General features: G+C 51.1%; 4 protein-coding genes across 4 annotated transcripts; 2 read left to right on the forward strand and 2 right to left on the reverse strand.

Annotated features, from left to right (window-relative positions):
- Positions 1–5,056: 5,056 nt before the first annotated feature.
- On the forward strand, positions 5,057–12,159 carry FOBCDRAFT_41932 (CCR4-NOT core subunit CDC39). The gene is made up of 4 exons (XM_031186442.3): positions 5,057–5,462; positions 5,526–5,850; positions 5,906–11,859; positions 11,915–12,159. Exons 1-4 carry the CDS (start codon positions 5,211–5,213, stop codon positions 11,951–11,953), a joined length of 6,570 nt encoding a protein of 2,189 aa, XP_031037577.2. The 5' UTR covers positions 5,057–5,210; the 3' UTR covers positions 11,954–12,159.
- On the reverse strand, positions 12,160–13,499 carry FOBCDRAFT_41933 (uncharacterized protein). Its single transcript, XM_031186441.3, has one exon. It carries the CDS (start codon positions 13,299–13,301, stop codon positions 12,366–12,368), a length of 936 nt encoding a protein of 311 aa, XP_031037576.1. The 5' UTR covers positions 13,302–13,499; the 3' UTR covers positions 12,160–12,365.
- A 2,778-nt stretch (positions 13,500–16,277) lies between these two features.
- Positions 16,278–18,391, forward strand: FOBCDRAFT_320700 (uncharacterized protein). Its single transcript, XM_031186439.3, has 2 exons — positions 16,278–17,210; positions 17,278–18,391. The coding sequence occupies exons 1-2, from the start codon at positions 16,777–16,779 to the stop codon at positions 18,029–18,031; spliced, it is 1,188 nt and encodes a 395-aa protein (XP_031037574.1). The 5' UTR covers positions 16,278–16,776; the 3' UTR covers positions 18,032–18,391.
- FOBCDRAFT_226088 (S-adenosyl-L-methionine-dependent methyltransferase) lies at positions 18,392–19,691 on the reverse strand. The gene is made up of 2 exons (XM_031186436.3): positions 19,481–19,691; positions 18,392–19,422 (listed from the first exon to the last, which is right to left on the reverse strand). The coding sequence occupies exons 1-2, from the start codon at positions 19,621–19,623 to the stop codon at positions 18,420–18,422; spliced, it is 1,146 nt and encodes a 381-aa protein (XP_031037571.2). The 5' UTR covers positions 19,624–19,691; the 3' UTR covers positions 18,392–18,419.
- Positions 19,692–19,785: the final 94 nt, after the last annotated feature.

The raw sequence follows: 19,785 nt of genomic DNA on the forward strand, positions 1-19,785 counted from the left end.
TCATAATTCGGTACGTACCCACCTTAGGTAAGAGGATATTCAACTTCACGGGCAGCTCAAGCAATTCTGAAGAATAATTTCGACACATTAATTCAGAATATCTAATGTTTCAATAACATCTACAAACGATGATTCTCATTTCCATGAGGTGATATAGAAGAGCAGTCGTTTCAATCTTTCCCAATAATCGTGACACAAATAAAAAATCAAAATAGTCTGAAGCTTCAACAAGGCCAGCGCTTCCATGCCAAATATCTGCTGTACAAGATAACAGCGTAACGAAAGGTATAAATCAAGTCGTGAACCAATTTCGTCGGGGCCCTTTTCCTGCCGTAGTCCTAACCTACAATTCAATCCTTCCGCAAGAAACATCTCAAAAATTCGTCCATCAAGTCGCTCATATCGTAAGAGTCTAGCACGCCGCAAGGTAATTGCTTGGGACCAGCCCGACACTTCCGTCTCCGCCGTGGACTTCAGCCTCCCACCATCCATCGTCTTGGTGACGAAGGACCGCAAGATAATCACCCTTGCCAAAGCTCAACTCCTCGGGAATGGCTGCTTGATACATGTACAATGCGCGTGCTGTAAAAAGGTCATGTTAGTCTCTTCCACTCTTCGATACTGGCTGATCAAAGACTTACCATAATGCAGAATTGCTCTGCCATCTCCGGTATATAGCCGAGACGGATCAGCAACGCTCTGACTACGTTGACGAGTACTACCATCGTCATAGTAGCTCATGGCCCTCGAAGCAGGGCGGCTGCCTCGACTCCTCTGAGAACCATAGGGATCATCAACCGGCGCGAGCTGAATTGCCATGTCGCTACCTGCATAGCTGCTTCCGGGACGATTCTGCTGGGCATAAGGTGCAGGAGAAGGCCCGCGACTAGCAGCCTGCTGAGGTGACTGGGGATAATACCCCTGGGCTGACCCATGCTTTTGTGGTGAGCTCATGACGGACGGAGAACGTTGACTAGCAGCGTAAGGGTTGGGCGATACCGATCTGTAGCTCATGTTGTCGTTCATAGGTGGCTGTGGAGACACGCTACGAGCTGGTGCTGGCGAAGTTGCTCTGGGCATATCAGAGCCTCTGGTGCCAGGTCGGGAACCAGGCGACGATCCGTAGATACCAGATCCGCCACGAGACATGTCACTTCCCCTTGTGCCTGGTCGCGAAATAGGAATTCCGCGAGTGTCCGATCGGGGCATCTCGCTTGCTTTGGTTCCCGAACGTGCTACAGGTGGTGTACTATAGCCGCCAGTCTCTCCTCTGCTCATGTCAGTGCCCCGAGTGCCTGGTCGAGGCATGGATGCTGAGCTATAGCTTCCAGGCTCGCCTCGTCCGTTATCGGTGGCTCTAGTAGGCTGCCGTGACACAGGGGACGTGCTGTAACTACCAGACTCGCCTCTGCCATGATTAGTGGTTCGAGTTGCCGGTCGTGAAGCACTTGGTGGAACACTCTGGCTTGGGGATGGCTCAGATCGCCTTGTTTCGGTCGCTCGAGTGTTGGTCCTAGAAGCAGTACTATTGAATACTCCTGGCGAACCGCCTCCATTCTCAAACATGCTTCGTGTCTGTGTGGTAGCCTTCTTGGTTGCTTCCTTCATTGCCCTAGAAGTCACTGCAGGTGGTGGGACACCCAGGCGTGAAACCGGGGTTTGGTATGATGGCGGCGGTGTTCCTCTCTTTGCCGCCGCAACATCCGGGTTCACAGGAGCCGGAGCTGTGCGAGAGGCTGAGGCTTGTCTTGAAGCAGCTTCTGACGCTGGCGCCGGAGTGGCAAGGCCGGAATAGTGATCAGCGGACATTCTCATTGATGACTGCTTGCCTAACGTGACACCTTTCAGTTCCGCAAGGGCCAGAGCGATTGGGTCTGTTTCCTCCGGTGTCTGTTCAGTCGCAGCTCCTGGCTTCTTCTTTGTGTCAGGGGTAGATACAGGGAAGACGTTCTGTCCCACTCCCAGAGCCAGACTGGCATTGGCGTCGATGGGCTCAGGACTCTGAGTACGTTCTTTGGTGACAACATTGCTGGACTCTTGTGTCTGCAACTGTGGTCTGCGAACGGGACTACCCGAGTTTTGCGTGCTCGGTGCGTGCCATGTGTTCCTGTTTGATGACTGAAGATCCTTGTTGCTCTTGCGTCTGAATGGACTGTGATTCTTTAAGAAACCACCGCTCTTCTTCTTAGCAACTAATTTGACAGGGCTCGGGCCATTGCTGACAGCGGGCGCCGGAGCAGGGGCTGGTGCCGGAGCAGGGGCTGGTGCCGGAGCAGGGGCTGGTGCCGGCGCAGGTGCCGATACTGGTGCTGGTGCTTGAGTTGGCACTGGGTTTGGCTTTATAGGATCCTGCTTGACGGGTGAAGTTTTCCCGCTTGGTGGTTCCACACTAGAGAACGAGTTAGGGTTCGAATAATCACTATGAGAGTCTCTGCTCGAAGGTCGAGCAGATGTCACCTGCGAACTCTGGTCCGAGATGGGGCTGGGCCCAGTCCTGCATAGCATCGTCATGCCGTCCAGGGGGTAAGGGTCGTGTGGCACGGCTGCAACAGCACCATGCTGGTTGGCATCATACGATACATGACCTGCAGGTTGCTGGCGGCGATACGGGTCCTCCATTGGTCGCCGTACTTCCAGAGATGTTCTTGCATCCATTGATTGCCTTGCATCAGCACTGGGTCGAGACTGCATGGAAGGCCGAACTTCCCCGGAGTGGCGCATTTCCAAAGACGGTCTTGGATCGTGCTGTCGCATATCTGGATGTCGCATGTTCGAGTGTCTCATATCTCCAGATCTGCCATCTGCGGGTCTCATTTCCAGAGGCCTCATCTGCTGTTGCATGTGGTGCCCTGCATGGTGAGCAACCTGCTGGGACGGTTGCTGACGCTGAGGAGAGTACTGCTGCTGGGGGTGATGCTGCAGCTGTGAAGGGTGCTGAAGCTGAGAGTGGTGCTGCAATTGGGAGGGATGCTGATGCTGGGGAGCATATTGCAGTTGAGCGGGGTGCTGCATTTGAGAAGGACGTTGTATCTGCTGTTGACGCGGTTGAGGAGGCGCCTGGATCTGCTGAGGTTGAGGCTTCTGAGTGCCGATTTGGAGTATCTCGTCAGGGGGCAGCGTTGCCGGCTTCTGGGTTGGAAGGTCACGTTTGCTTGAAGCAACTTCTCTGTGCGCCAGGTCGTTGGCCAGAGCAGAATTTGGATCATGATGTGACTCGAATGTCGAAGGTTGAGGAGACGACGAGCGGAAAGCAGGGTTGATGCTGCGAGGAAATTGGGCGACAGAATAGTTGTCGTCTTCTGACGTCTCAGATTGGTTATCCGTCACATCTCCGCGACAGAAGTTGATATACTTGGGAGCGTCTGGGATCTCCTGGCCGGTTCCCTTTTCTGTAATGAAAGTGATGATGTCCTTTTCCACATCCATAACCTCCAACGAGAGTCGGATCTTTTCGCACGACGAATCGTCACTAACGCAAACCGTGGAGGCGATATTGGCAAACGTCCACAGGCTACTCTTGGTGAAGTCGAGTCGTTCTTCCTCCAAATCTTGGAATTTATCGGCGGCTGACTTCCACTCTCTGTTCCACCTTGTTGTCGTGTCTTCGAGTGCTTTAACCGCATTCTCATACTCCGTATTGGAAGTTGCAAGGCTGATCTGTGTCTTTTCGAGTTTGGCTTTGTTACGTCGTTCTTCTTGGCCCATCACCATGTGGCCTTGAGCAAGATAGCCCTTGATCTTCAAACACTCTTGCTCATACTTGTCTCGTGTCTAGAACCAAAGTCAGCTTCCATGATAATGGAGAGTCGAGAAGAGTAGTCTAACCTTATTGACCTGCTGTGTCTGCTGCATCTTGACCTTCAATAACTTTTCGACGGTGTTCTGAATAATCTTTCGTCGCTCCTTCATTCCGCCAGCAAAGGCGGCGAGTGGCTCCTCAAGCTCTGACTTCATTTCTGCGCCAATGAGTTGGTGCTGCTTGGCCATCTGTTCAACTTCGCCTCGGACGGTATCCAACGATATCTTCAATGTACCAGACTCCTGCGATCCTAAGGCTTTGCGACTCAGGTTCAATAATTTGCGGGAGTATTCCTCCTCAATCGACGCTCGAGCTGCAGCGCATTCAGTTAGATAGGTTTCTGTCAACAACTTCACTTGTACGCACCGCCATAGAATGCTCGTAGTTCATCGCATGTTGTCTTGGCCGCAGTCATGCGACTCAGCAGCGGCGCCACGCCAGCATCTTCTTTGCCCCAAAAGTTGTTTGCGACTGCAGTATCATGTATCAGTCAAATAAACATCAAGACATCGTCAAAGTTTGCTCACAAGACAGCGCAACGGCTGGAGTTTCAACCGTTGATGCGGGCATGATGCCCAAGGGTATTCAATTTCAAATGTCAAGACAGACGGACGTTATGTTGCTTCCAACGAATATGGATGATTAAGGACCAGCCTGAGTCGCACTACTCTCCACACTAAACACAGAGGAAGCGAGACAAAAAGGATATCTGGTATGTAGCCCTTTCAATGGTGATAAAGGGAGTAATGTACGGTGAAAGGAGAGCTAGCTGTATTGTTTTGGTGGCGGGTAGCTGTTGGCACAGCAACAGAGGGAGCACTGACCACCAGTGTAACAAGGAAACCTTGGAACGACTCACGTGATGCGGGTATAGGCAGTGTGGATCCTCTCGACGTATAGGGATTTGCCGTTCTCAAGGGCCTTGTCATTTTCAGTTACAGTACCTTGTCCTCCAAACCCAACATCGACCACCACCACCTTGTGTACAGACGTTCTTGACGATATCGATACTTGCATCACCACGCGTCATAAATATTTCGGGTCTCGTTGGCTTATTTGACGCCGAATCGTTACGGACTCCCCTCCACCCTATCAGTTTGTAGCGTTTTCGGCGCCCTCCCTACGACGAACGCCGAGTACGACACGTACCTCCAACTCCACCTTCAAGTCGAGTCGGGCTCACGAGTTCCTCTCTGGTCGACTACCGTTGCACGATCGCGCAGCCTCTGCAACGTCTTGACGACCGCTGTTCGCAGCTTCATCGTGCCGCTCCCCCATGTAGGCATCTTATATACGGACTCTTCCTCCTTCACACTTCCCCGCTCGCTCGTTTTCTGAGCCCTCCGGCCTGCCACCACAACGAAAGCAGGCGCTCAATCATCTCATCTCCCTCCGCCGCGAATACACCTCCATGGTCCCACCACCTCGAGCGGGATCATTTTCGCCCAATCCTGCGCAGATACTACAGACGGGTTCGAGCCATTCTCCTCACCCATCGCAGGCCGCCATTCTCAGTGCTGGCGCAAGCCCAAGCGCCAGCAGTCCAACGGGCACTAATTCCCTGACCAAGATCGTCGTGGCACAGGTCTATCTTCTGCTCAGTACTATCAAGGAGGACAAGGACCGTGCTAAGTGGGAGCTGCAGGTTGACCAATTGAAGAAGGTTTGGCTACATTATTGCTGCTGGATAAATCCCAAGTTTGCTGACAATGCACCTACTTAACAGCTTATCGATGAACACGGAATGGAAGTGTTTACTAAGTATTTCACCCGGCTCGTTGCCGGCAATGCGCCCCAGATATTCCCTGGCCTCAACAGGCCCGGCACAAGCCCGAACAACTATCACATTCTTGTTGCCGAGATGCAGAAGATCTCGCACGATCCCAATCAAGCAAGCAAGATTGCTGAATCAATTGAGAGTGCCACGGAGGACATCTTCCGCGACTTTGATCTTTCAACCTTTATGGAACATTTCAAGCTCGATGCATTAGAGAAGACTATATTAGCTCTAGCCTTTAAGCTCACTTCTCGAGCAGATTTAAAGACGAAAGGTTGGTTCATGCCATTAGGAAGTTTGTCCCGTTGAGTATTCTAATGTCAAGGCAGCCGACGCTATATTATCTACTAACTTCCCCTCGTTCATCGATATCCTTTCTCGATTTGACCTCGACGCCCATGCCGATTTAAGCCCATCTTTCATCGCCCTGATTCTGGACCGGTTTCTTCAATATCATCCTCCGAGCTTTAATGCTTCTTCTATGCACGAATTGGAAACACGTGTCATCAACCGATGGATCGATCAGACTCCCGAGCGTACACCGCCTTCCGAAATCCTCGCGGCTCTCGATCTCAGTCGAGTGCTCGCTGATAGGCCTTTCAATGGGCTAGTTCGATATATCCAAAAGACGGGCATCGATTTCACCAGAGACGAGGAAACATGTGTCTCGTATTTACAGAACCGCCCCAGCAGCTTGCAGTTGGGCCCCGAACAAGTTTCGGCTGCGATGACCTTCACGGCCATTAGTCAAAGCCCACAGCAAGATACTGGTGTTCTGGTTGCTGCTCTCAGGAGAGTCCTACCGAAATCATTCGACTGGATGGAGGTCATCATTCTGTTCGACCAACCATCGGCTCGTGTTTCTTCTCAGCAGTTCCTTCGACTTTACCAAGCTTTCTTGCCAATTGCACAGGACTCCAAGTCTGGCTTGATAGTGGATATTCAGAGGTTATGGGGCGGCGTTTGGAGGAATCCAGAGGCTCAGCTCTCTTTTGTTAGTGCCTATGCCTCTTTAACCCCCGATCAGCTAGACGCGACGACAATTCCCGGGCTCCAGCGCAGCATTACTATTGAGGAATACGCCAACTCCCCTGAGAATGTACAAGAGCGAGCAATAATCGCCGTCAAGCATCCGTTAATATCCGTTGCCGCGCTTTCCTCGATCTTCAATGTTGCGCTCAGTTCCATGTTGGCATCGACGAGTATCGAGGCAAAGAGGCTCTTCCAGGAAGTGGTAGTCCCGAATCTGGACATCTTCCTGGTCTCCGCCTTCGAAGTACCTCGGCAGCATTGGGCCCCAATGGCTGTAGAAACACTCAGTTCTTTGTTCGAAAATTTCCTTTATAAGCGTTCGCCCCAATACGACTTTGTTCTAGATAGTGTCTGGAGGAAAGACAAGAACTGGGTCATTCAGCGCTTGGTAGACACCCATGCTGTTAAGCCGATGGACCTTCCGGTTATTCTCGAGCACGCTGTAAAGCATAATTGGCTTGACACGCTGGTGTACCAGTCAAATGGATTTGGAGTCGATTTAGCCGCTCTGGCCCATGCTGAAGGATATTTGGATTTGTCCAAGTGGGCACGGTTCAATGCTGAGCGGAGTGAAGAGATGTATAGTACTCTGCTTCAGTTCTTGATGATAAAGGCCAACTTGGAGAGCCAGTTTCAGCGAGGAACTTCCGATGACTCTTCTGTTAAGAACACAACGACTCTCCAAGTTCGTACCGTATCAGCTTTACTGCGAATCCTCGAAGACTTTTCGCCAAGTCCTCCTAGGCCAGAATTGATCCTGGTTCAGCGCGCTTGCATTATTGCTTACCCCCGACTGATCAACTACGGCGAGGGTTACGACGATATCATCGACGCCAATGGAAGGGAGGGGAATCTCCTGTCTCCGACCGCCAATACCAGGATGGAGGAACACTACAAGAAGATGTATAGTGATGAAGTACAGGTTCGCAATATAGTCGAGGTCTTAGACCGCTATAAGCATTCCAGGGATCCTCTGGATCAGGATGTTTTCGCATGTATGATCCATGGGCTCTTCGATGAGTATTCTCACTATGCCGACTATCCTCTGGAAGCTCTGGCAACAACCGCAGTTCTATTCGGTGGCATCATTTCGCATAAGCTCGTTTCAAGCTTGCCTCTTCAAATTGGACTGGGCATGATTTTGGAAGCTGTTAGGGACCATTCTCCTGATGAACCTATGTACAAGTTTGGCCTCCAGGCACTGATGCAGTTGTTCATTCGCTTCCGAGAATGGCCTGCCTTTTGCAGACAGCTCTGCCAGATTCCTGGACTCCATAACACAGAAGTTTTCAAAAAGGCAGAGGAGGTCGTTCGTGAGCACGAAGAAGAGATGGCCCGTGGGCGTAACGGCGCCGGAACACCTCATGGACTAGGATTTCAAGGCGATGGTTTCCCTAATGGAAACTCGGATGAGCTGACCAGTGTTGAGCGTCAAGCGCCTGCGTTTGCTGCTCTGAACGTCGATCCACCAGCTACGGACGTTGAGTTTGAAGATCCTGACGAGGATGCCCAGGACAAGGTCCAGTTCGTTCTCAACAATATCACCGAAGGCACACTACAGGCCATGTGTCAAGAACTTCGGGAGACCATGGAGCGCCGACATCAACAATGGTTTGCTAGCCATCTTGTTGAGGAGCGCGCCAAGATGCAGCCAAACTACCACCATGTTTATCTCGAACTGGTTAAACTGTTTGAAGACAAGGCTCTCTGGAGTGAGGTCCTGAGGGAGACTTACATCAGCGTGTGCCGAATGCTGAACTCGGAGGCGACCATGCAGAACTCAACGGAAAGAACTCACCTTAAAAATCTCGGAGGCTGGCTAGGTCTTCTGACTCTGGCACGAGATCGTCCCATCAAACACAAGAATATCGCTTTCAAGCAGCTTTTGATTGAGGCGCATGATACGAAACGACTCATCGTTGTTATCCCGTTCGTGTGCAAAGTTCTGACTCAAGGCGCCACATCAGCCGTTTTCAGGCCCCCGAATCCATGGCTTATGGATATCATCCATTTGCTAATTGAGCTTTATCATCATGCCGAGCTGAAACTCAACCTCAAGTTTGAGATTGAGGTCTTGTGCAAGGGTTTGAACCTCGATCACAGGAGCATCGAACCTTCGGGCGAAATTCTGAACCGACCCGTCATTGAAGAACCGGCAGAGACCCTCCCCCCTGAACAACTGGACGCTTTTGAGAATCTATCTCTCAATGGCATCGGGTCCGGTGTGGGTGCTGGACTCTCACCTCAGGCTCTTGCGCCAACCATTCCTGACCTTGGTCCCCTGATTACTATCCCCCCAACTAATGAGATGGTTGTCAGCACTACTCGTCTTCATGAGATTGTTCGTACGGCCCTCAGCCGTGCTCTGCAAGATATAATCCAGCCTGTCGTTGATCGCTCCGTTACAATTGCCGCCATATCTACGCAGCAGATGATACACAAGGACTTCGCTATAGAGCCTGACGAGAACCGTGTACGCAACTCTGCTATTAGCATGGTAAAAGCCACCGCCGGTAGCCTTGCCCTCGTTACATCCAAGGAACCCCTTCGCGCCAACTTCACCAACTACATGCGAAACCTCTCGACCGATCTCTCTCAAGGACTCCCCGAGGGCACAATTATTATGTGTGTTAACTCTAACCTGGACTTAGCCTGCAATATCATTGAGAAGCAGGCTGAGGAAAGGGCTGTCCCTGAAATTGAGGAGATGATCGAACCGGAGCTCGAGGCTCGTCGACGACATCGCCTTCAAAGACCCAACGATCCTTACTTCGACTCGAGCCTCAGCCGGTGGGCCATGGCTATTCCTAATCCTTTCAAGTTATCGCCGAATGTCAACGGCCTCAACCCTGAGCAGATGGCCATTTATGAAGACTTCGCCAGGCAACCACGAAGCGCCGCGCTTCCCGCACCTTCACATGGCCCATCAGCATCCGATGCGACCAGATCTTTGGCCAACGAGGTGCTACAGGATCAATTTAGTTCTATCCCTAGTATTCCGACTCCTGCGGAGACTCCCTCAATTCAGCAGCATTTGGGTGCTCAAATGCAGCCCTATGCACCCCCTCATACCGGTGCTAATGCAATGACTAACGGTAGATCACCCGGCTTCCAGATGGATGTTCGTAATCTAGCCGAGCGGGTCAATAAGCTACTTCAGGAACTCATGAGGGTGGCCACCGAGTCTCCTCATGAACATTTCTTGGACCTACCGCGCCCATCTCCTCTTGTGGACGTTGTTGATGCGCTCGTCCAGCACATCATCAAGACTTCGCAGAGCCATGAAGATTTTTCCATTTACGCTGCGGAACAAATCATTCAGCTTATCTTCTCACAGGTTGACGACAACCTGGCTCTCGAGAGCTTAGTTCATGTATTGGAGACACTTAGAAAGATTGCTGGTCCTGTTCTCAACAGCCGCGTTCGAACTCTCTTCAGCCAGCAGCCTGGCTCCACCTTCTTGAGTTTACCTCTGCTCGCGGCCTTGGTTCGGACGGACCTTTTGGATTGGAGAAACATCGATCTGGCTATGTCGAAAGCACTGCAGGCCCGCAAAGAGGGATCTCTTGACTTTTTGGAGCACCTACTCGACCTCACGCTGCTCGACTCCCGCCCGATTGCTTTGTATGCCGACTTTGCCCTGACGCTGGACGCAGCTTGGTCATGGATCTCAGATGACCCCGATTCTGCCGCTGGGCAACGGATCAAGTCAAAGCTCACCAACTCCGGTCTAACACGGCCGACTCGCGCTGACAGTCAGGCTCTCCAACACGAACAGATAGAATATGTTTTCGACGAATGGATCCATCTTTGCCGCAACCATAATGCCTCTGAGAAGGCTGTCATGGCGTTCGTGCAGCAGCTGCACGCTAAAGGGGTTATGGAGAACAGGGATGACCTCTTTGTCTTCATCCGCGTCACCATCGACCTGTCGGTTGAGCGCTTCGACTACATTGTCCACAGTGGTTCCCTTGCCGATGCCTATGTCATGGTAGATGCTCTTGCTAAGCTCATTGCAACGTTCATCGGGATGGGCTTTGAGCCAACATCTACTCGCCCCGCATTTATCGACTCGGTGCTTTCACTTATTGAGCTCATTCTTGTCAACCATCATGTCAAGCGCGGAGAGCAGCTGAGCCAGCGCGTTTTCTTCAGATTGCTGTCCATGCTCTTTTACGAAATTCAGGGGATTTCAGAGAGCCTGGCTGAGGATGAGCGTCGTGAAATTCTTCTGAGGATCGCTCGGCGACTGTTCAAGATCAACCCTTTATATGTTCCCGGCTTTGTTTACGGCTGGATGTCTCTTGTTCAGCACCGTGCTTTCATGCCAGCAATTCTGCAGCTGCCCAACGGTGTTGGCTGGGGCCCCTTTTCCGACCTGCTCTGCCAATTGCTCGACACTCTCGGAGATCAGTTGAAGGTATTCGAGGTTTCTAACGTTGCCAAAGACATTTACCGCGCTTGCTTCAAGCTGCTCGTCATTCTGCAGCACGACTTCCCCGAATTTGTCGTGGCCAATCACGCCAAGCTTTGCTCTAGCATTCCACCTCATTGCACGCAGCTCATTAACGCTGTCCTGGCTGCCAATCCCCAGCAGAGTCCTAGGTTCAACGAGCTTGGTGGTAAGATCCAGTTCGACGATATGCGCCTTTTTGCCGGTCTTATGAATGAGGCCAGCGTGACACTTCAGTCTCGCAGTCTTCTCAAGGTCCTAGACCAAGCACTTCAGAGTGGACCAAATGAAGACATCGTTGCTAACATCACCCATGCCATGACACATGACACTCCAAAGGCATCTACTTACGGCCATGTGCCTGTCGTCGCCAACACCAGCGTGATTGACGCTGTTGTTCTCTATATCGGACATCGTGCTGTAGAGAAGGCAACACAGACTGGCACAGATCTGTCCCTGACTGGTGACGAGAATGAAGTGTCACTTCTTTCTCTGATCATTCATGAACTCCCTGCCGAGGCCAGATATTATATCCTTGTCAGCCTAGTCAACCAACTTCGATATCCCAGCGCCCACACTGCCTTCTTCAGTCAGGCGCTCCTTTCTATCTTTGCCAAGGATCTCGGCGATCCTGAGGAAGATGAATTCCGCGAGGACATCACCCGAGTGCTACTTGAGCGACTGGTTAGTTTCTGGCCTCAGCCATGGGGTCTGTTGTACACTGTTGTGGAACTTGTGAAGAACGAAGACAAGTATGGATTCTTCAAACTTCCTTTCATCGATGACGAGAGTCATGAGGTCAGTCAGATATTCGCTTGCTGTTACACGGGCCGGATACTAACGTCATCTCTAGGTTGCCAAAAAGTTTGCAGACGTGCTTCAACGAGCATAGGTCGCGGGTCATATAGTCACATCGCGATGGAATGAATAGGACTGGGTAAAACGTCACAAGGAGGAATCTATAGGAGAAACGTATTTTATTATCGGCGGAACTCTTTGTTTTTGACGGTGCATCATTATGAGAGAGGCACGGGGCGTTGGGTCCAAAAAGAATTCAGAATTATAGAGGCGCAAGTGTTACTGCGGTCCTAGGGCAGACTCGTCTGGGGGGGCGAGGATGTCTCCAGGCCGATACCACATTGCAGTAATACTGTATCACTGTACGATAGTCGTTACGATGTCGGAAGAACATACCAGGCGCATGATTGGTTTTGGAATACTGCCCCTTTGGTTAAATACGTGATAACAATTGGGTCCTGGGTTTATAGAGCAGTTGGGAACAGGCAATATGCTATCTCTCTCGATTAGATGGTGACATGACCACGCATTACTGGAGTAGCTGTTCCTGAGAGCTTGACCGTGGCGATCTTGGACTCCTTTACATCAACGTCAACTACAATATTACTCTCCCTGCCCATCTCAACACCCTGGTCAATCTCATATCTGAAGCCATGATCACCTAAGCTCGACTGTTGAAGCGAAAGATAGCTAGAGAGCGCGCTCGCAGCACTGCCTGTAGCAGGATCTTCCATGGATGCTTCCATCATTCTCGAGCGGATGGAATAAACGGTCATGCCGTCGTCTTCACGCTGGCCATTGACAACATAGTAGTACTTCAGCAAGAGGCCGTTTTGCCAGCCGTCGTCAAGAAGTTCATCCACAGACAAGTTTACCCCGCTCATCTGAACTTTGGCCAGATGCTCGAGATCCGGGAGTTTGATGAGCGCAAAGGTCATGCCATTGACGATACTGAATAGCGGGGCCTGGAGCTCGGATTCGCGTATCGCAGGGTCCTGGGATATTTGGGCAGCGACCGGGGCAGACAGATCGGCAAGAGTCTTTCTGTGACGACGAACATTGTGCGGGATAGCAGCTTGGATGTAACCAGGGCGGGTCTGCGTGAGAGCAATTGGGCCTGCCTTGGTAACGACGGTATTGACACCGTGGGGGATGAGGGTAACAGCAGCGCCGATAGTTGGGTGCCCAGCAAAGGGGATCTCTGTGTCGACTGTAAAAATGTCGATCACTCGGCGGGTGACATCACTGTCGACATCGGTATCAGGACGGGGTTCGTGGATAAAAACGGTTTCTGATAGATTGAATTCGAGGGCAATTCTTTGTTTTTGCTCTTGCGTAGGCTCTGATGTATTTCTATCTGCGGGAATCGTGACAACGGCAAGGGGATTTCCTCGATATCGAGTGTTTGTGAAGACGTCGAGAGTAACAAAGGGAAGCTCCATGGTTAAGCTTTGGTGGCTTTCAGCTGTGAATTAGCTTCAGTAGGACTAAGCAGATCTGATAGATTAGGTACGAAGTAGACACAGGAACAGTCGACGCCTGAGCTTGTGAATCTCGATAGCAAGAGCTTGCTTTGGTGGTTGGTATAAGTATGACGATGATGGAGGGGGAAGATTGTGGTGGGGTGGGGTCGATTGACAGGTTGGAAAAGTAAAAAATGACTCGAGGTTCTTTCAGGTGGGTTTGAGTTTACGAGTCTGGGTATAGGGTAGGGCAATCTCTCTGTCAAGTCACGCCCACTTCATGGTGGATAGGCTGTCTTCGACACACCCTTTGCACTTAGGTAAGGCACAAGTCTAACGAAGCGTGAAGCGGAGCAAAGACGGGGATCTTCAATTGACCAATCATATAATAAGAAATCCTTAGCGTTGTCCTCGACCTGCCCGACAAGACGGCTACGGCGGCCTGAGGCAAGGAGTACGAGGTCTGCAAGGCGCCAAGATACGAAGAGTTCGACGAACGACGGGACTTGCAAGGAAATGGGAGAGGGAGGCTTTTCGTAGGTTGGTTTTCGAGCGATCTACAACCTAAGTCTTACCATGACTTCATGGCGGAGAGGACATGAGCAGGGTACACCAAGGAATATAGAGGCAGATTCTGGCTTTCAGAGACAACACATGTAGTCACATACTTGACTTACAGCACAAGGTGACCGGCAATTGCAACAGCACAGGTCACGCAAACCCATCGAACGATGTTGAACAGGGAATTAACCCGGTCGCTGCTGTGATCAAGACAAGAAGAAGCTTGGGCAAGGTCTAGGCGTAAGTGGAGAGCATCCATGTTAGCGGCAGACGCTTGTCGCAGCTGGCGCCGCAAGGGGCAGAGCTAGGGATGCATCATTGGATGATCCACCTCGTGGCATGCAGCTCTGTGGTGACATTCAACCGTTCTCTTCTCTTCAGTCAGGTCAGTGTAGGGTAAATCCACACGGTGGTCCTCGAAAGATTGGATCGTTAGGAGGCGACTCCTGCATTCAAAGGATGACGCAGCATCTGCACGCCGAGGTACTGGAATTGTTAGTGGTGGATAATAAATGGATGCTCTGTAAGCCGTGTAAGAGAATTGGATGGAGGTTGATAGTGGGATCTGACCAGATCTGGTTCTAGTTCAGGGGGTTCAGTAGCCCGAGAGACTTTGAGCGAGGTGAGGTGGTCAAAGTTCCATTTGCAAGGGCAGGATATCGCAATCGAGTGTCGGTAATCAAGATCAATGGTATAGTGAACATGGGATTGTGACAAATAAAGCAAAAATCGGACTTCGTATTGCTGCGTAGCATTATCTGTTCTCACTCACTTACAAAGAGACGAGACTCTACGGCTAATTGCAAGTCATGAGACAAAGAAAGCCTCGGTCGGCGACAGCGGACTGAAACCCACTGTATCATGATCAGAAGAGAGATGATGAAATAGAAATGTCGCTATTGGCTGCCGAGTCCAATACTGTACCTCATTGAAGAGTGCAGTGTCACGTAACTTACACATCGGTTGCTAGCCTTGGACTCGGCCTAAGGCACAGTTATTACCGTCAATTTTAGGAAATAGGTCACTTGTTGAATTGCCATGGGCGACGGGTGAATGGAGTAGTTTGAGGGAGCCAGACCAGGGGTTCGAGATTTGGGAGACTCTTTGATGATTCGGCCCACTCGTCATCTCCATCGACTTCAATATGGGTACTCTCTGTATTCTGTACCGAGGACGAGATTAGAAATTACACCGGGCCTCTTTTCCGACGATATAACGCTTGTTGTGCATTGATTGATTGTCTCGTACAGCATAAGCGTGTCGAGAGAGAATGCGGTGTAAGAATATGGTTGCACGGAGCAAACATGTATGCAGTCTGATGCAGTCTGATGCAGTTGCAGATGCGGTGTGATCTGTAGGAAAAAAGGTCGCGTCCAGGGTATCTTGACACGCAGTTCAACTTAGCCATGTAATGCCTGTCGATACCTGAGCTCAAATCCACGGTCATTCTCGGGCGTTCCCCAAAAAAAGATTTCAGGGTCCTCCGAGAACGCACTAACCAACTAACAAACATCGACCCGAAGTGGCCCGGGTCAAAAAACCGCGGATGAGGCGGAAAAACAAGAGTCCATCATCCATCATCAATGAGGCGAGGCTATTAGTGAGAGGCTGTCACAGTGACCCAATTACAGTCGCGGCAGTGCAGCTAGACCAAAAGCAGAAAAGAAACAGAAGACGTTGACGAGTCAAGATGGCTAAACTGTACAGAGTAAGTCGATGATTAAGGTCTCCGAGCCAATGCTTTTTGCCTGCTTGGTTGCGTAAGTTCCGTTGCCTCTTGGTGTAGGACATCATCGATAATATGTACAGTATAATCGTTGATTATTGGTACAAAGGCTGAAATGGCTGCTTGTTGCCTGCTAAAGAGTCATCCCTCTCTCCGGTTGCATACCAACCAACACTTTATGCTTACAGAACCCCTCCCTCACAACCAGAATACCAATACCACACAAGCAAAAGCAACGAGGAAAAAAAAGTGTTGTCAGTTGGGGCCGGTCGTTTTTCACATTTGGGTCTTGCGGCTGGAGACGTGAACTACAAGGATGTTCCCAGATACCCACAAGCTTGACCCACCGATCTTTAGCGCGATCCACTTCTCGGCAGCCATGCACGCCAGCCTCGACCAATCGAGTTTGGCTGAAACGAGAAAAAAAAAGAAAAAAGTTCGAGCTCTCGTGCTCTTTCCGCTGCGTCTGTAAAAAAAAAAAAAGTGTGGCAGACCCAGCACCAAGCGCCATTCTTTCCCGTCATCCTAAGGATAATCGCTCCTTCTTTTGTAAGTGAAGTCAGTCGATGGAGACAAGCATCTTGTCTCCGGACCTATCAGCTTACAAGAATTGAATCATTGAAAAGTCCCTTCTGAGCTAGCTCCCCGTTTCTGCTTCCCCAGCACCACTTGCAGTCCCTCTTCGCCCACCTTTGCCCCCCATCTAATCCCCTTCCTCGTGGTTGCCATCGTTGCTCCCTTGCTCTTGCCTGCGTCGTCTTTGCTCCTTCCTGCTCTGTCTGTGTCGTCAACATCCGTAGACCGCCTCCACCCTCGGCTTCAACTCTCCAGTCTAAATCTAAACCCACTCGTCAATAACAAACCAAACACTCCCACCCCCTTTGACTATCTATCTCTCCCTCCTCCTTCATCATCTTCCATACCTTACCTTGCTGCCTGTGCACATAAACTGCATCACCGTCTGTTGCCGTGCCCTCGCTAGATCAATCAATACAGTAGACCCTTATAGATCTCTTGGATCTGTTTCAACACTTGAGGTTACTACGTACAATTGCTCAGCGAAGTTCTGGTGACCTTGACCTTTCTCCCAAGTCGACAGTCCATCATCTTGTAGACAGCTCGACTATTCTCCAATATTGTCCCTCGTCTCGCTTCAACACAGTCGCCATGCCTTACAACACGCGCCGAAAGTCGCTTTCTTTACCTAGTCTTGGGATTCATGTCCCAATGACACATGCTGCTCGAGCTGCTGCTGCTGCTTCCAAGAACGCTTCGAGATCGTCTTCTTCGTCTTCATCCAGTGCTGCTTCATCGGCCTTGTCACCGCCCTCGTCTGGCTCCGAGGCCCCCGAAGCACATCCCAATAAGCGACAGAAGCGATCGCATTCCGACGACATTGCCATTGAGCAGACACCTCCTCCTTCACCTACACCAGGCTCAAGCCTCGACCTTGATACAAATCAGTCCGCCATCGACTTCGAGACGATCAACGACGACATTGTCGAGGCAGTTATTGTTCAATTACAGTCAACTGGAAACCGTCCTCACCTCGTCAAGGAGCTTGCTACCGTTCTGGCACAACGTCTTACCTCTGTTCAACAGTAAGTTTGAGCCATCTGCTATCCCCTCCAACCCCTCAGCTCCCGTGCGCTAACATTCCAATCCCAGTTCTGCCAACCCTTGCGCAATCATCTCTTCAAGGCTGGCCTCATATGCTAAGCGACAATGCTGGAGTGACACAAAACCATGCCCTCTCGCCAAGGAACTTGAGAGCGTCCACCCTCGAAGGACCTATTATTTCCTCACCACCTGCCCTCGTCAGCCCATTCCCGAACCCAACTCCACAGTGTCTGCTCATGCCGCCCTCGAAACTCCTTCGGTGTCTCTGACGGATGATTCCGGCTCCGATGACGATGCTCGCCGGCGGGAACTCAGCCCATCGCCTGAGGTTGACCTTTCTGACCATGGATTCGAGGAAGGTGACGATGATGTTATCATGCCTCTTACCCCCATCGGCTCTCTTCCCTCTCATCACCGTTACGTGCCAAACCGCCGCAACAGCCGTCACAACTCACCGCCTCTGGAAAAAGATGAGCGGGAGTTTACACAAACGGCCGACTTCTTGCAGAAACGCAAGTTCGCCGAGGACACCCCTGTTGCTGAGTCCGCCGATCGCACCACCCACACTTCAGAGTATGGGTACCGCGACGACTTCTGGTTCGGCGACCATCGCATCTTCACCTCAAATGCCCTCCTTACCAGCCCCGCGGTAAAGCCTAGCTCCATGTCAAACATGGCATCCGGTTTGCGAAAAGAGGACGATGGTGAGAGCTGGCTAAAGTTTAGCAAGCTTATGGAATGGGACCGCGGCGCTGAGAGCATCGAAATTGATGAGCTTGATTGCTTACTCGATACGTGTTGAGCAATTGCGACTTCTTTGGGCAGGCGCAAGGGGTCAGGGAGAGACGATTGAGATGATTTGATTCCGTTATGTCTGCGACGACGGATATACGACATACTTACATACTAATTGCATGGAGGGGCGCCTGTGGAAGTACCTGTATATTTAGACAAGTTTGGTGTTTTGGTTTGATTGGGTTTGGACCGGGACTGGGATACCTGGAAAAGGGATCATGGCATCCCATGGTTTTGATTATTTGGCGTTAAAAAGGATGCGGAAGCTGGAATTCTAAAAATGCAATGCCGCTCAAAGTGCTTCGACTTTTTGAATATTGTACATCACCCTATATTCTACAACCCATCTCATTCCTTTCATATCAATCATTTGCATTATGTGATGCCTTGAGACGTCATGAGGCTTTGTCGTTGACCTTCAACTCAACCCAAACCAATGTGCCCATTTGCATTATATTCGGTCGCTCGACCTTGACGATTTCAAGGCCTGGTGTTTTAGCGACAGCCTCTTCGACTAGGCCCTCGATGTCGCGATTCCACCAACATCCATATTTTTCGAAATGTTTGCCGGCATTCTTATCGAGAAGTCCATTGACAATACCGTACCAACCCTTGCCGTGTTCGAGCAGAATGATACGGCCTGATCCTGGCTTTACAACCTTCGCCAAATTATTGACTACAGCGACGGGGTCTGAAACTGAACATAAACCGAACGTCTGTATAACTGTATCGTATTTGGTCGTCGCGGGAGTCGCGGGACCGGGAATTGGGTGGTGAGCGTCGGAATGAATTAATCGGAGCTGGGAATCGAGATACGAGAGTTGGCCTCCGGTGTGATCGGCCATGGTAGATGCGCGGACGATGGGAGCAGAGTTCTCCATGGGCGGAACAGTCTTGACGAGTCGCTTTCGAGCAACATCCATCATATCAACCGAAATGTCGAGACCAGTAAACGATACTACGCCCTTTGGTAGCCTGGCACCAGCCTTGCCCTCTGCGCGCAGGGTCAATGGCTCCCAGTTGAAGTACTCCAAGTTTCGCCCTGTGCCCATTGCCAACTCCAACACATGCCCGTTCGCGCGCTCCGCTATGCGCTTTCGTAGCTTCGTGATACCCATCCACCACTCAGGAAGAGCCAGCTCCTTGTCGAACTGCTCTGCATTGTCGCCATCAAGAGCCGGCGGTCGACCGGTCGGTGTGGAGTGTTCGCCGGTGCAACTGCAGGGCGTCGCTTTGAATGATGCGGCAGCTGTGCCGAAGATGTAGAAGCCAAGGGCACCGGCGAGAAGAGCTGCGCCGGTCAGAGGGAGCCATGTCGATGCCCAGAGATCGCGGAGGGTTTCGGCTTGTGCAGGGGTTGCAGAGGTCGACGAATTAGAGGGAGGACGCTGAGGCTTTCTGGGCGTGCTGTATCAGTACGATTGATCCGACATCGTATATATAAAGGAGTCGTTACGGTTTGTAAGTTTTTGAGATCTTGGGTGGAGGGCGAGATGTTGGTGTTTTGATATTAGGGCGGGGAGGTCGAGGAGTAGAGCTCGCGAAACGGCACTGGATGCGACAGGCTCTCATAACGAGGCCTCGACTCGGAGAGATCATAACGAAGACTTTTCCATGGAATTGAAGCGGTTCGTGGTGTTTTGAGGGTATCTGAATTGTCTGATTTTACATGTGGAAGCAGATGAAAAGACCTAAAGCTAAGACAAGGGTTTTGTGGAGTGGAGCGGATCCAAAGGCCGGGCTAGTGGGTCCGATCTCGCC

This window comes from Fusarium oxysporum, chromosome VI (assembly GCF_013085055.1).
Source record: "Fusarium oxysporum Fo47 chromosome VI, complete sequence".
In the NCBI taxonomy this organism is placed as follows: domain Eukaryota; kingdom Fungi; phylum Ascomycota; class Sordariomycetes; order Hypocreales; family Nectriaceae; genus Fusarium; species Fusarium oxysporum.

What these genes read in the sequence shown, in the direction of transcription:
- FOBCDRAFT_41932 (XM_031186442.3), top strand. Translation starts at nt 5,211, where the DNA reads ATGGTCCCACCACCTCGAGCGGGATCATTTTCGCCCAATCCTGCGCAG. An exon ending in AGCAGATTTAAAGACGAAAG is followed by an intron (nt 5,851 to 5,905) that starts GTTGGTTCATGC and finishes ATGTCAAGGCAG; the next exon opens with CCGACGCTATATTATCTACT. An exon ending in TCGATGACGAGAGTCATGAG is followed by an intron (nt 11,860 to 11,914) that starts GTCAGTCAGATA and finishes CGTCATCTCTAG; the next exon opens with GTTGCCAAAAAGTTTGCAGA.
- FOBCDRAFT_41933 (XM_031186441.3), bottom strand. Translation starts at nt 13,301, where the DNA reads ATGGAGCTTCCCTTTGTTACTCTCGACGTCTTCACAAACACTCGATAT.
- FOBCDRAFT_320700 (XM_031186439.3), top strand. Translation starts at nt 16,777, where the DNA reads ATGCCTTACAACACGCGCCGAAAGTCGCTTTCTTTACCTAGTCTTGGG. An exon ending in CGTCTTACCTCTGTTCAACA is followed by an intron (nt 17,211 to 17,277) that starts GTAAGTTTGAGC and finishes TTCCAATCCCAG; the next exon opens with TTCTGCCAACCCTTGCGCAA.
- FOBCDRAFT_226088 (XM_031186436.3), bottom strand. Translation starts at nt 19,623, where the DNA reads ATGATCTCTCCGAGTCGAGGCCTCGTTATGAGAGCCTGTCGCATCCAG. An exon ending in ATCTCAAAAACTTACAAACC is followed by an intron (nt 19,423 to 19,480) that starts GTAACGACTCCT and finishes CAGCACGCCCAG; the next exon opens with AAAGCCTCAGCGTCCTCCCT.